This window comes from Canis lupus, chromosome 5 (genome assembly GCF_048164855.1).
Source record: "Canis lupus baileyi chromosome 5, mCanLup2.hap1, whole genome shotgun sequence".
Taxonomy (NCBI): domain Eukaryota; kingdom Metazoa; phylum Chordata; class Mammalia; order Carnivora; family Canidae; genus Canis; species Canis lupus.
In genome coordinates this window covers 68,463,368-68,475,814 of record NC_132842.1, presented here as the reverse complement: position 1 = coordinate 68,475,814, position 12,447 = coordinate 68,463,368, and the positions used below count along the sequence as shown (strand labels likewise).

At 34.4% G+C, this 12,447-nt stretch overlaps 1 protein-coding gene across 3 annotated transcripts in view; it reads right to left on the bottom strand.

The window, feature by feature from the left end:
• Nucleotides 1-6,162: 6,162 nt before the first annotated feature.
• The window catches only part of ITFG1 (integrin alpha FG-GAP repeat containing 1), a 291,511-nt gene continuing 285,226 nt past the window's right edge, over nucleotides 6,163-12,447 (bottom strand). For all 3 annotated transcript variants that reach the window (XM_072827271.1, XM_072827270.1, XM_072827269.1), the window contains exons 17-18: nucleotides 10,282-10,399; nucleotides 6,163-7,575 (exon numbers count right to left, since the gene is read on the bottom strand). In XM_072827271.1, the coding sequence (XP_072683372.1) occupies nucleotides 7,516-7,575; nucleotides 10,282-10,399 (178 nt within the window). In that variant the 3' untranslated portion in view covers nucleotides 6,163-7,515. The remainder of the gene's footprint in view (nucleotides 7,576-10,281; nucleotides 10,400-12,447) is intronic.

Sequence of the window (12,447 nt, the reverse complement as noted above, 5' to 3'; positions counted from 1 at the left end):
TATTCTTCTTGGGCTACCATAACAAAATACTACAGACTTAGTGGCTTAAACAATAGAGATGTTATTTTCTCACAGTTTGGGAGGCTGGAAGTCCAGAATCAAGGTGCACGTGGGCTTAGTTTCTGGTGAGACTTCTCTTCCTGGCCTGCAGACTGCAGCCTTCTTGCTTTCTCTTACATGGCCCTTCCTTTGTGCACTGCCAACTCTTCATTTCTATTCCTTTAATAAGGACACCACTCAGATTGCATTAAGGTCCTACCCTTATGACCTCATTTGACCTTAATTATATGCTCAGAAGCCCAGTCTCCACATTCAGTCACATTGAGGATTAGAGCTTCAATATATGAATGTAGGGCATGGGGGACACAATTTAGTCCATATATTCATACAGTCATGAACCAAAACTATTTGTGTTGATGACTTTGAAGAGCTGCTTCCAGGATGTCAACATGAGTTCTTTCAGTAACACTGTCACCTCTACTTGTTTCCAAATTTCTGCTTAGTGTAATTGCAAAGCAAGAAGTTTTTATTTTTTTTAAGCTTTTATTTATTTATTGGGACACAGAGAGAGAGGCAGAGACACAGGCAGAGGGAGAAGCAGGCTCCACGCTGGGAGCCCGACGTGGGACCCGATCCCAGGTCTCCAGGATCACACCCCTGGCTGGAGGTGGCGCTAAACCGCTGTGCCACCGGGGCTGCCCCGTATCTCAGCTTTATCAAGAGAATTTCTGATCAGGTACTTTCATTTGATCGTAAAAAACCAAGAAAGATCCTAATGATATTTCTTAGAACAATATTGCTAACATATATGTATCATTTTCTTTTTCTTTTTTTTCGAAGTGGGGGGGGTGCAGAGAGAGAGAGAGAGAGAGAGAGAGAGAGAATGTGTATGTGTCTTAAGCAGGCTCCACACCCAGCACTCAGCCCAACTCAGGGCTTTGATCTCATGACCCTGACTGAGATCATGACCTGAACTGCAATCAAGATTCAGCACTTAACCAACTGAGCCACCCAGGCGCCCCTGGTGTCATTTTCTTAAAAGCCAAAATCCCATTTTGAAATATCTGTTTACTTTATGCTTAAACCTGGTTACTGCAAACTGAAATGAATGCTTTTTTTATTCATAAAACATGAAACCATATATTAAACTGTAAAATTCTTCATATAGTTATTTGGTAATGTTTGCTAGATAGAGTAACTCTCATATGTTCAACTTAAGGCCTTGATGCACTGAATATTTGTGCTGCTTGCTATGTACTCCTATGCTATTAATGCTGGTGTGATTAGAATGCAAATATATTTAACTATATATTGGTGTTATTCAATTTTCATTTTTAAAGGAAGTTGTGTCTAAATTATTGCAATTATTAGCAACAAATCTCTATTTTTTATGATTTATATATAAGGTTTGTAATGAAATACTTTCTAGATATGTGATCTATGAAAGATTCTTTGGGAAACTTTTTAAGATTTTTAAAAAATTGTGGAATACAATACATGGAAAAGTATCTAAAACAAACATGTATGTACAGTTTAATTATAAAGCTAAGTGCCATGTAAACAACACCCAGATCAAGAAATAAAACTTCAGGATGCCTGGGTGGCTCAGCAGTTGAGCATCTGCTTTCCATGCTCCTGCATGGAGCCTGCTTCTCCTTCTGCCTGTGTCTCTGCCTCTCTCTCTGTGTGTGTCTCTATGAATAAATAAATAAAATCTTTTAAAAAATAAAAAAATAAAAAAATGAACATGAATGCAAATTTACCAGCTTTTAGTATTTAATAACTAAAAACACATAAATAACTTCATGATCCTGAGGTAGGGATGGGTTTCTTATTCAAGTCAATAAAAACACTATATGGCAAATTCTTTATGTACAGGAGCACATTAAAATTAACAACTTCTATTCATCACAGACACTATTAAAAGGATGAAGACAAGCCATAAAATGAAAGGAAATATTTCAACACATATAACTGACTAATTATCCAAAATAGAGAAAGTCTACAAAATTATTTGAAAAGACAGCCCAGTAAAAAATTGCACAAAAGTTTTGAAAAGGTCATTCACTAAAAAAAGGAAATCCGAGTAGCCAAGAAACATGTAAAAAGGTGTTCAAGTTTGGGAAATGGAAATTAAGTAAACAAATCATCAGATACAGACTCATAAATATAGAGAACAAATTGGTGGTTCCCAGAGAGGAGTGAAGGGATGGGCAAAATAGGTAAAGGGGATTAAGAAGTACAAAATCTCGGTTCCACAATAAATATGTCACAAGATGAAAAGTACAGCAGAGGGAATATAGTAAGAGTGTAAACTTCATACGGCAACAGAGGGTAACTACATTTACCGTGGTAAACATTTTGTAATGCGTACAATTGCCAAATCATTATGTTGTACACCTGTAATGAATAGAAGATTGTATGTCAACTATACTTCATTTTTCAAAAAGAGAAAAATAGTTATGTTCCTTGAGGAAGAACAAAAAGAAAACTAAAGGAAGGAAATGATAATAGTGATAAACTAAGAAATTGGGAGAAGATTATAATCAGGCACAAGCACATGGGGAGCTTCAGGGTATAAGTGAAGTTTTATTTCTTTTGTGTGTGTGTGTGTGTGTGTGTGTTTTAAGATTTATTTATTCATTAGAGAGAGAGACACACAGAGACACAGGCAGAGAGAGAAGCAGGCTCCTCCTAGGGAGCCTGATGTGGGACTCGATCCTGGGTCTCCAGGATCACACCCTGGGCTGCAGGTGGCACTAAATCGCTGCGCCACAGGGACTGCCCTGCATTCATGTTTAGGTCTGGAATCCATGTCTCTTCACTAATACTATACTGTATTAATCATTATAACTTTATATTAAGTTTAGATATCTGACGAATCAAGTTCTTTGTTCTTTTTCAGGATTCTCCGGGCTATTTTTGGCCCTTTGTATTTCCACATGCATTTTAGAAACAACTTGTCAAGTTTAGCAGCAGCACCAATAACAACAATGCATTGGGTTCTTGACTAGAGTTTGGGATGATTTGACATCTTTATGATACTTTGTCTTCCTGTCTATGAATATGGTATAGATGTACTTTTATTGAAGACTCCTTTAATGTTTCTGAAGAAAGTTTTATCATTAACCCCATAGAGATGTGATACATCTTGTGTTATTGATTCAAGGATAGTTGACTTTGATGCTTTTGTCAATGTTACCTGTTTTAAAATCCATTTTGTTTCTGATTTGCTCATATATAAAAGTGCAGTTGACTTTAGAAACCATCTCAAAAAAAAAAAAAAAAAAAAAAAAACCATCTCCAGAGAGTGCTGTATTCTGATCAGGAATATGAGAATTCTAGTTGATACAGTTGTTCCTCATCCATGTCAGCACTTAGAATTCAAATATTTTTTTTTGTTTTAGCTGTTATGTGTGTAATGGTATCTTTTCATGATTTTAATATTCATTTACCTAGCAGCTAATGATGTGGGGTATCTTTTCATGTGATTAGTTGCCAATTGTGTACCTTTTTTTAGTGACATATCCAAGTTCTTGCCCACTTTTAAATTGGATTATGTATTGTTGACATTTAAGGGTTCTGGATACATTCTGCATATAAGCCCATTGTTGGATATGTGATTTGCAAAAATTTTCTTCCCGTGTGCAGCTTGTCTATTCATAGTCTTTTTAAAAAAGATTTTATGATTTATTTGAGAGAGAGGGCACAAACTGGGGGTAGAGGCAAAGGGAGGAGCAGACTGTGCTGAGCAACAAGCCCCTGTGGGGCTTAATCCCAGGACCCTGGGATCATGGCTTGAGCTGAAGGCAGATGCTTAAACCACTGAGCCACCCAACACCCCAATCGTCTATTCATAGTCTTGAAGCTGGTTTTGGCAAAGAAAATGTCTTTAATTTAGAAGTCAAATTTATCAATACTTTCTTTTATGGATCATACTTTTGGTGTCATTCTTAAGGACTTTTTGCCTAACTCCAGTTTGTGAAGATATTCTGTTTTCTTCTAAAAGCCTATAGTTTTATGTTTTACATTTATGATCCATTTTTAAGATTGATTGATTGATTGTGAGAGTGAGAGAGCTTGGGGAGGAGGGACAGAGGAAGAAGGAGAGAGTCTTAAGTTCCACATTTTCATAACTCTGAGATCATGACCTGAGCCAAAACCAAGGATTGGATGCTTAACTGACCTCACCACTCAGGTGCTGCAGTTTATGAACCATTCTGAGTTAATTATCATAGAAGGTGTGAGGTTTAGGTTAAGTTCTTTTTCTTTGCTGTTGTTTGACCAATTGTTCTAACACTATCTGTTGAAAAGACTGCCTTCCATTGAATCACTTTTACACTCTTGTCAAAAATCAAATAGCTATATTTGTGTAAGTTTCTTTCTGGACCCTTTGTTTTGTTCCATTGCTCTGTGTGTCCATCTTTTTGTCAATACCACACTCTCTCAGTTACTAACTTTATTACAAGATTTTTAAAAAAGATTTTATTTATTTATTCATGAATGACAGAAAGAGAGAGAGAGAGAGAGAGAGAGAGAGGCAGAGAAATAGGCAGGAGGAGAAGCAGACTCCATGCAGGGAGCCCGATGTGGGACTTGATCCTGGGACTCTAGGACCACACCTTGGGCTGAAGGCAGGCGCTAAACCGCTGAGCCATCCAGGGATCCCCTATTATAAGATTTAACGGAAGTCTTAAAATCAGATAGTTTGATTCCTCCATTTTTACCTTCTTTTTCAAAATTATTTTAAGCTGTTCTAGTTCCTTCTTTTATATAAAGTTTATAATGTATAGTTAAAAAAAATACTGCTAGGATTTTGATAAGGATAGTATCAAATCTATAGATCATTTTGGGGAATGTTCATTCGCATCTTTAATAGGTTGAATCTTCCAATCCACGAACAGTGTCTTTACTTTCAAATCTTCCTTGATTTCTTTCATTAGCATTTTGTAGTTTTCTGCATACAAATCCCATGAATGCTTTGTTATAGGTCTACATAAGAATTTCAGGGGCACCTGGGTGGCTCAGCTGGTTAAACATCCAACTTTTGATTTTGGCTCAGGTCATGGATCTCAGGGTTTTGGGATTGAGCCCAGCATTGGGCTCCCTGCTCAGCAGGGAGTCTGCTGGTATTCCATTCCTTCTGCTCATGTGCTCTAAGTAAATACATCTTTTAAAAAGAATTTCATTATTGTATCTGTTTTAAATAGTACTTAAAAAAATGTCAACTTCCAATTGCTCATTGTCTTCATATATAAATGATTGATTGTGTGTTGACCTTGTGTCCTGCTGAACTTGCTAAATTCACTTAGTTCTAGGAGGTTTTGTGTATGTGTGTGCGTGTGTGTGTGTATAGATTCCTGGGAATATTCTGGATACTCATGTCATCTACTAATAGGAATAGTTTTATTTCTTCCTTTCCAATCTGTATGCCTTTTATTTCCTTTTCTTTATTACTTTCATTAAGATTTCTAGTACTATGTGGAAAAGTATCAATGGGAGAGGACATCCTTGCCTTGTACCTAATCATTGGCAGAAGGCATTCAATCTCACCATGAAGTAGACTGTTAGCTGCATATTTTAAAAAAAAGCCCTTTAAATTTAAGGAAGTTCTTTCTATTCATAGTTTGCCTAGATTAAAGAAAATCAGGAATGGATGTTAGATTTGTTAAGTTTTCTCTGAGAAAATAAAGAGGGTTTTTCTAATTTACTAATATGGTGAGTTATACTGCTTTTTCCTCCCTCAAATAGTGAAATTAGTTTTTCATTTTGGATGTAATCCACTTGGTCATTATATATGTACTCGGTTTTGGCATTAGGGAAATATTGACCTTATTAAGGGAGTTGTGAAGTATTCCTTCCTCTTTTCTTTTTTTCTCTTTAACATTTTCTTTGCTTATAACATACTCCTCATAGATCCTGACTCCAAGTGAGTTTTAAAACTCATGCTGTATCAATCGAGAGATACTTAGCTCAGTAGTCTTTAGGAGAGTGTGGAATTGTGCCTTGCAGTGTTGTTGTCGAGTACTGTAGTCAGGTGATTCCTGTCTTGCATGAACTCACAAGGAGGCAATAGGTGAGTCACTTTACCTCTGTCTTATGGTCCAGATAAATGATTTAGACTTTATACTTAAAAAATACTTACAAACTCATCAAAAATACTTTGTTTCAATACACAGTATTTATTAAGGAGACACATTAACATGCTTAGATACACAAAGTAAACCACTTATACACATGCCATTGTCAATGAACTGTAAAGAAAAAAATAACATGAAGAACAAAATTATTGTTTTTAGATGGGTTTTTGTTTTATAGCCATCACATGTCCACTGCATATTAGAAAATTAATAGCATTGATATATAAACTTTTCCCAGTCTTAGGTGTAAGTCTTAAAGTAATATTTTGGTGAAGTGAAGTTCATAAAAATTTGCATTGAAGTCTGAATGTAAATTAGAGATTCCAATATGCTTTTGAGAATAAAAATGTGGTTGAATATTTGCATTCTTAGATGCTATCTACAGCAGTTCCTTTCAAGAAATCAGACATTCCTCATTATCACATGATAAGGATCAGTGTTGAAATGAAAATTTTTAGTGCACATTAATTCTCGGAGGGTACTATAATTTTTAGTTCATATGAGCAAATACTAAATTGTTATGTAATGCCAACTACTAAGAATTTAGGTCTTCCAAAGAATATGATTTTCTCATGCCTGAAAATAACATTCTATTGAGTCTAAATATTTTGATAATTAGTTGTAGAAATCTGTAAAAAAAAAAAACAAAACCTAAAAATAATAATCACGACAACTACCACTTATTGAGCAGTTAACTAATTTTGTGCTAGGCACCAAGCTAAGCACTCCACATACATCATCCCATCTGATGTTTATAAACCCAAGTGAGTAGTATTACTAGCCCCATTTGTAAACAAGAAAACAAGGCTCACAGAGGTTAACAATTAGCCAAATTCAAACAGCTTGTAAGTGGTGGAACCAGGAATTTAAGGCAAGTCTGTTGGACTGCAATTCCAAAGCCAGAGTACCCTAGCTGTATCCTGTGTGCTATCACCTGCTATGACAAAGGTGAAAAAACTTTATCTGTGATACATTCGCAAAGGTATAATTCGTATTGTTAGAATAAGAAGCAAGACCCATTCAAGTGGAACACAAAATCTCTGCTCATTTTTTTAATTTATACATGTCTTTTTCCATCATCATTATTCTAGTAAGATTATAAATACATAAACACCTGAGTACATGCAACACATTCCACAAAGGAACAAAAATGTACAGCACATTTAAATAACCCAAATTATTGTATACAAAGTGCTTTAAAAAAAGAGCTTGTGACATGTTCAGACCATATTTATTTGAATACTTTTCAATAATTACCAAAGGATACATCATTTATAAATAATATTCAAAGTCCCTTAATTTCTTCTATCAGCCAAATTTAGTGTTCCAGTTAATCAAGTGAGTAGCCGTTCCATTATGTAATATTAAAGGCAAGTCACATAGCATCAAAATGAAACCGATGGGCTTCTTGTCGTTTTTCTCTATCATCTGCTTTCTGAAAAAGAATTTTAGACTAGTTTATAAATGATAGGAAAAGGTCAAGAGAAGACTTATTTCTGAAATAAAAAGTAATGAAAAAAAAACAAATCTCTAAGCAAATAGATAAAAGATATGATTTTATTATGTAATCATCTTATAAAATTTTTATAGTTTACAGTACCTATTTTATAATTAATAACCCAGTAATTGAATTTAAAAACAATAAGAAATGTTCCTAAAATATTAGTTTGTTATCATTTCTTATTTATTTGAAAGTAGTAGTAAATATTAGAATCTACAATGGTGGAATGACCTATTATACTTTTCCCATTCTTAATACTGATGTTAATAAATGAATCTAAGTAACTTAATTATTTTGGCATTAACCTATTGATTTAGCATATATTCATTGACCTCCACTCCCAGCAAAGTACTGTGCTTGGTATTTTGAGGGATTAAAAAAAATTCGGAGTTTTGTATCGTGTTCTCAAGAAACTTAAAGAAAAAAGTGAAACATATTGAATAACTATTTCAGGGAAAAAAAGAAAAATATCACTAATATTCTGGGAGAGAGATTACTTGTAGGTTGGAGTGAGGAAAGGGAGAGCTTTGGAAAGAAAATATTTATGGAAAATAGAGGAGAAGAGGCATTCCTTCCAAGCTTGGAGTAGAATAGGTGCGCTCACGGGAACTTGGGCAGGAGCAGGGAATATGTGAAACAAACATGGTTGGAAACGTATATGATGGAGTCACAGGGAAGTTCTATGAAGGCTAGGTTAAGGAGTTGACACATTTTAGGCAGGGATTTTTGAGCCGAGGAGTGATATCATTAAGGCTAAACTTGATGAGTTATAAAGACAGCAGTGTGATCAATGGAGTGAAAAGGGAGAGAATAGATTCAGGGAGACTAGGCAGGACTGAACAGGACAAAGCCCTGAGAGTAAGAATGTAGAAGTGGAGTCAGCTACAGAGATTGTTATGGAAGCAGAATCAGTAGGGCAACTGATCAAATCTTATAAGTAGGTGGGAAAGAAGAGAGACAAAGCTTTAAAGTATTTGTTTTAAGTGGTCTAGGTAGAGATGTCATGGATACAGCTGGAAATGGGCTAAGAGAACTTTAGGAACAGATGAGTGTTAGGGATATTTGAGGTGATAGTTTGAGCTATGGTTTTGGATAAAATTGGCAGGAAAAGTGTAGAAAGAGGATGGCTTAGGGCAGACACTGTGTTTAGGAATGGGTAGAAAAGGAGCACCCAGCTAGGTGAATGAGAAGTGGTCAAAGAGGTAGAGATGAAGCACAGTACCATAGGAGAGTATACATGGCCAAATCTACATCTGTATTTAAAACTTCAATTTTTTGCCACTGTATCATTATTACTATGTTTATACTATAATCAGGTGATCTGAGAAATTAATGAAATTATTTTTCTTCCTTTTATAGGTCTAGAGCTATGTTCTTCAGACTATGTTCTGACACTTCTGGACAAAAGTATGTAGAATTACCCTTTATTTTATGTCTTCAGTTGCAATCTTAAAAGTACATGAATGTATAAGTTTCTTTTATCCTTTTTAAAGTGTAATGGAGTACTTTTTTAGGAAGAGACAAACCTATGAACATTTATCAGAACAATTAAGATCTCTTCTCCCTAAGTTCCCAACAGCTACAGCACATGGTAAATTTAGTTTACAAAAAATGATTATGATGGGCATGACATTCAAAACAGAGAAGGTACAAAAAACGGAAACACTTTTATGACATGAAGAAATCTTTTTTGGGAAACACTGTTGGAACCTGCTAGTTACATACTTTAACATATATTCATATTAATTCATGTATAATTCATATCCACATTTTCATAGAAATTAGCTTTTTCAATTTATATCTAAACTGCTAGTAAATTTATGTGATAGTCTCCTTTTTCCTCCTCATAAACACTGTATAAAAAACCTACACTTTTTAAAAAAAGATTTTATTTATTTACTCATGAGAGACAGAGAGAGAGAGAGAAAGAGAGAGAGAAGCAGAGACATAGGCAGAGGGAGAAGCAGGCTCCATGCAGGGAGCCCGACATGGGACTCCATCCTGGGTCTCCAGGATCAGGCCCTGGGCTGAAGGCAGTGCTAAACCGCTGAGCCACCCAGGCTGCCCAGGACTGTTGTTTTTAAATATTATTTAACCATTATTCTAAAGAATAGGAAAATGTTTAGTTTAGTGCAAAGAATATTTTATAGATGGAAAAGACGTTTATCACTTTAGTTGTTACTTCACACCCATACCTGAGAAAATCATTTAACCTCTCTGTGTTCTAATTCTTTATATAGGCATAGCCATTATTCCTGGAAAAAGGTGTTCGTGGCTCTAACAGTAGATAATAAACACAGGCCAGTTAAAAAATGATTATTATTTTTTGGGCCTTTATGACATTATTTCTAATTAAGTTTTTCTATATACCTGGGAATTGTGGGGTGATCATTTTATTACTATTGTATAGCACTGAAGTTTTAAAATAATTTTCTGTGATTTGTATGAGTTGCTAAGAGACACCAGTAACTTAAGGGGATGAAAGAAATTATAATTAAAAAGAGGACATTATGGATAGAATGTGAAAAATCACAAAATCTTAGTCTTTTGAAAAAAGTCTATACTATTTAGTATTTTTAGAGAGCAATATATTACTATTATAAATTAACAAGAGTTAATGTTTCACTTAAATGAACAAACCTTTTCCTGCCAATGTAAAATGCCAATTATTGCCAAGATGAAAACACAGACACCGATGAGAGCTATAGCAGTAAGTAGAACAATGTTACTTGGTGTAAGATACAGCTTGGCACTCCAGCTGCAGATAAAACAGAATCATTAAAATTACACATTTTACTGAAAAATAACAAAATTCTACTGAGTCCCAAAAGCAAATAGCTATTAATTAATGAATCAGATGATTCATCCATTAATTCATTCTCCCATCTATCCATTCACTAGACATAAAACAACAGCAATAAATTTAGATAGGGTTTTAAGAATATTGATGATCCTACAGAGTTCAGATTTTACTCAGAGAACTGGAAAAGAACAGAATTTCTGATGAGATGCTTCATTATTTTTCTTTGATCCTATGAGAATTATTCTTACGTAAACTTATTAAGGGTACTTAGAACAATTGGAGACTTTTTTTTACATCTCGATTTACTTGCTGAATCTGAAACCTAATTTTGATAAGATCTTGTATCACCTTATTTTTTTTTATCTCTGTTCACATATGTATTATGGGCAACTAAACCAGCCATATATCTAAGGGGGTGAGAATAGATGGCTTGTGTAAAAACACTTCAATCATTTCTGTAACATGTTGGAGGGTTTATATTACTATAATGATGTTGAGACTTCTTAGAAAATCACTTTTAGTCCCTTAGTGTTAATGGCAATATGTAGACCATAGTATAAATAGAACTAGTTCTTTCTTCTAAAACAGTCCACATAATACAGTACTTGCAAACTCCGAAAAGCTTAAAACTGAGGTCTATATCATCAACATTGTAGGTGGTTATGTACAAAGAATTTTGTTGTCTCTGAAAATAGGTAATGCATAAATTTCATTTTAAAGTCACTATTATTGTATTACTGTCGGTTTCTTCCTTTAGGTCTGTTAATAGTTGCTTTATATATGTAGGTGATCCTGTGTTGGGCACCTAAATATTTCCAATTGTTACACCCTGTTGTTGGATTGACTCCTATAATATTTTATAATGCCCTTCTTTGTCTTTTATCAGTCTTTGTTTTAAAGTCTGTTTTGTCTGACATAAATATAGCTACCCAGCTTCTTTTGGTTCCCACTTGCGTGAAACATCTTTCCTCTCCTTTCACCTTCAGTCTGTGTCTTTATTTCTGAGGTGAATCTCTTGTAGGTAGCATAGAGATGGGGCTTGTTTTCTAATCCATTCAGCCTATTTTCATTTTAAAAGTTTAATGAAAGTAAGATCATTCTGATGAATAGCAAGTACGATTGACTTATTTTGGGATAATTAAAATTTATTGATCTGTAAGTTAGCCTCTAGTCAATAAATCTCAAAATACACCTCAAACTAAAATCAATTCAGTTTTTATTATGTACATAAATTTGAAAAGAACAGTTCTTCAGAAAGAGCAAGGGAAACATGAAAAATGTTGAGATTATAAAAGAAAACTATAAAAGAATTTTCCAGAAACTCAAAAGTAAGAAAACTAGGAAAACGATTATTGTTAGTTGAGGTTAGCTATTTTCAGTAGCTTACCTCATACTTAAAAAAAGGAAAAAGTTCTTTCATGAGACTTTTTTTGGGTAGTTCTTAAGCAGACTTAAAACCATGAAAATAGGAATCTTGGTAAAAAATTGGACAAAAGGCTAGTCCTTAATTTCTTACTCAGAAGCAGTCATTCTTAACAGTTTTTTGCATATCCTTCCAGAGATATTCTATACAGATAAAGACATATATGCACAGATACCTTTTTCAAATCACAAATGGTTAATTACATACTCTAAATACATTTTTCTTTTATTGTCTTTTGCTTACCACTCTATTTTAAGAAACTGTTCTATGTGATGATATTATACCATATAGAAATATCAAAACCTTTTCCTACTCATGGTACAGATTTTTTAGTTTTGTTATAAATTTCACGTATAGAAAAATAACAAACACATAATACAGATTCATTAAAAAATATTTGAATGCAGATTAGAACTGTTTCTAGTGATATTATTTTTTTTAAGATTTTATTTATTTATTCATGAGAGACACAGAAAGAGAGGCAGAGATGTAGGCAGAGGGAGAAGCAGGCTCCATGCAGGAAGCCCGATGTGGGACTCGATCCCGTGGGATCACACCCTGAGCCAAAGGCAGGCGCTCG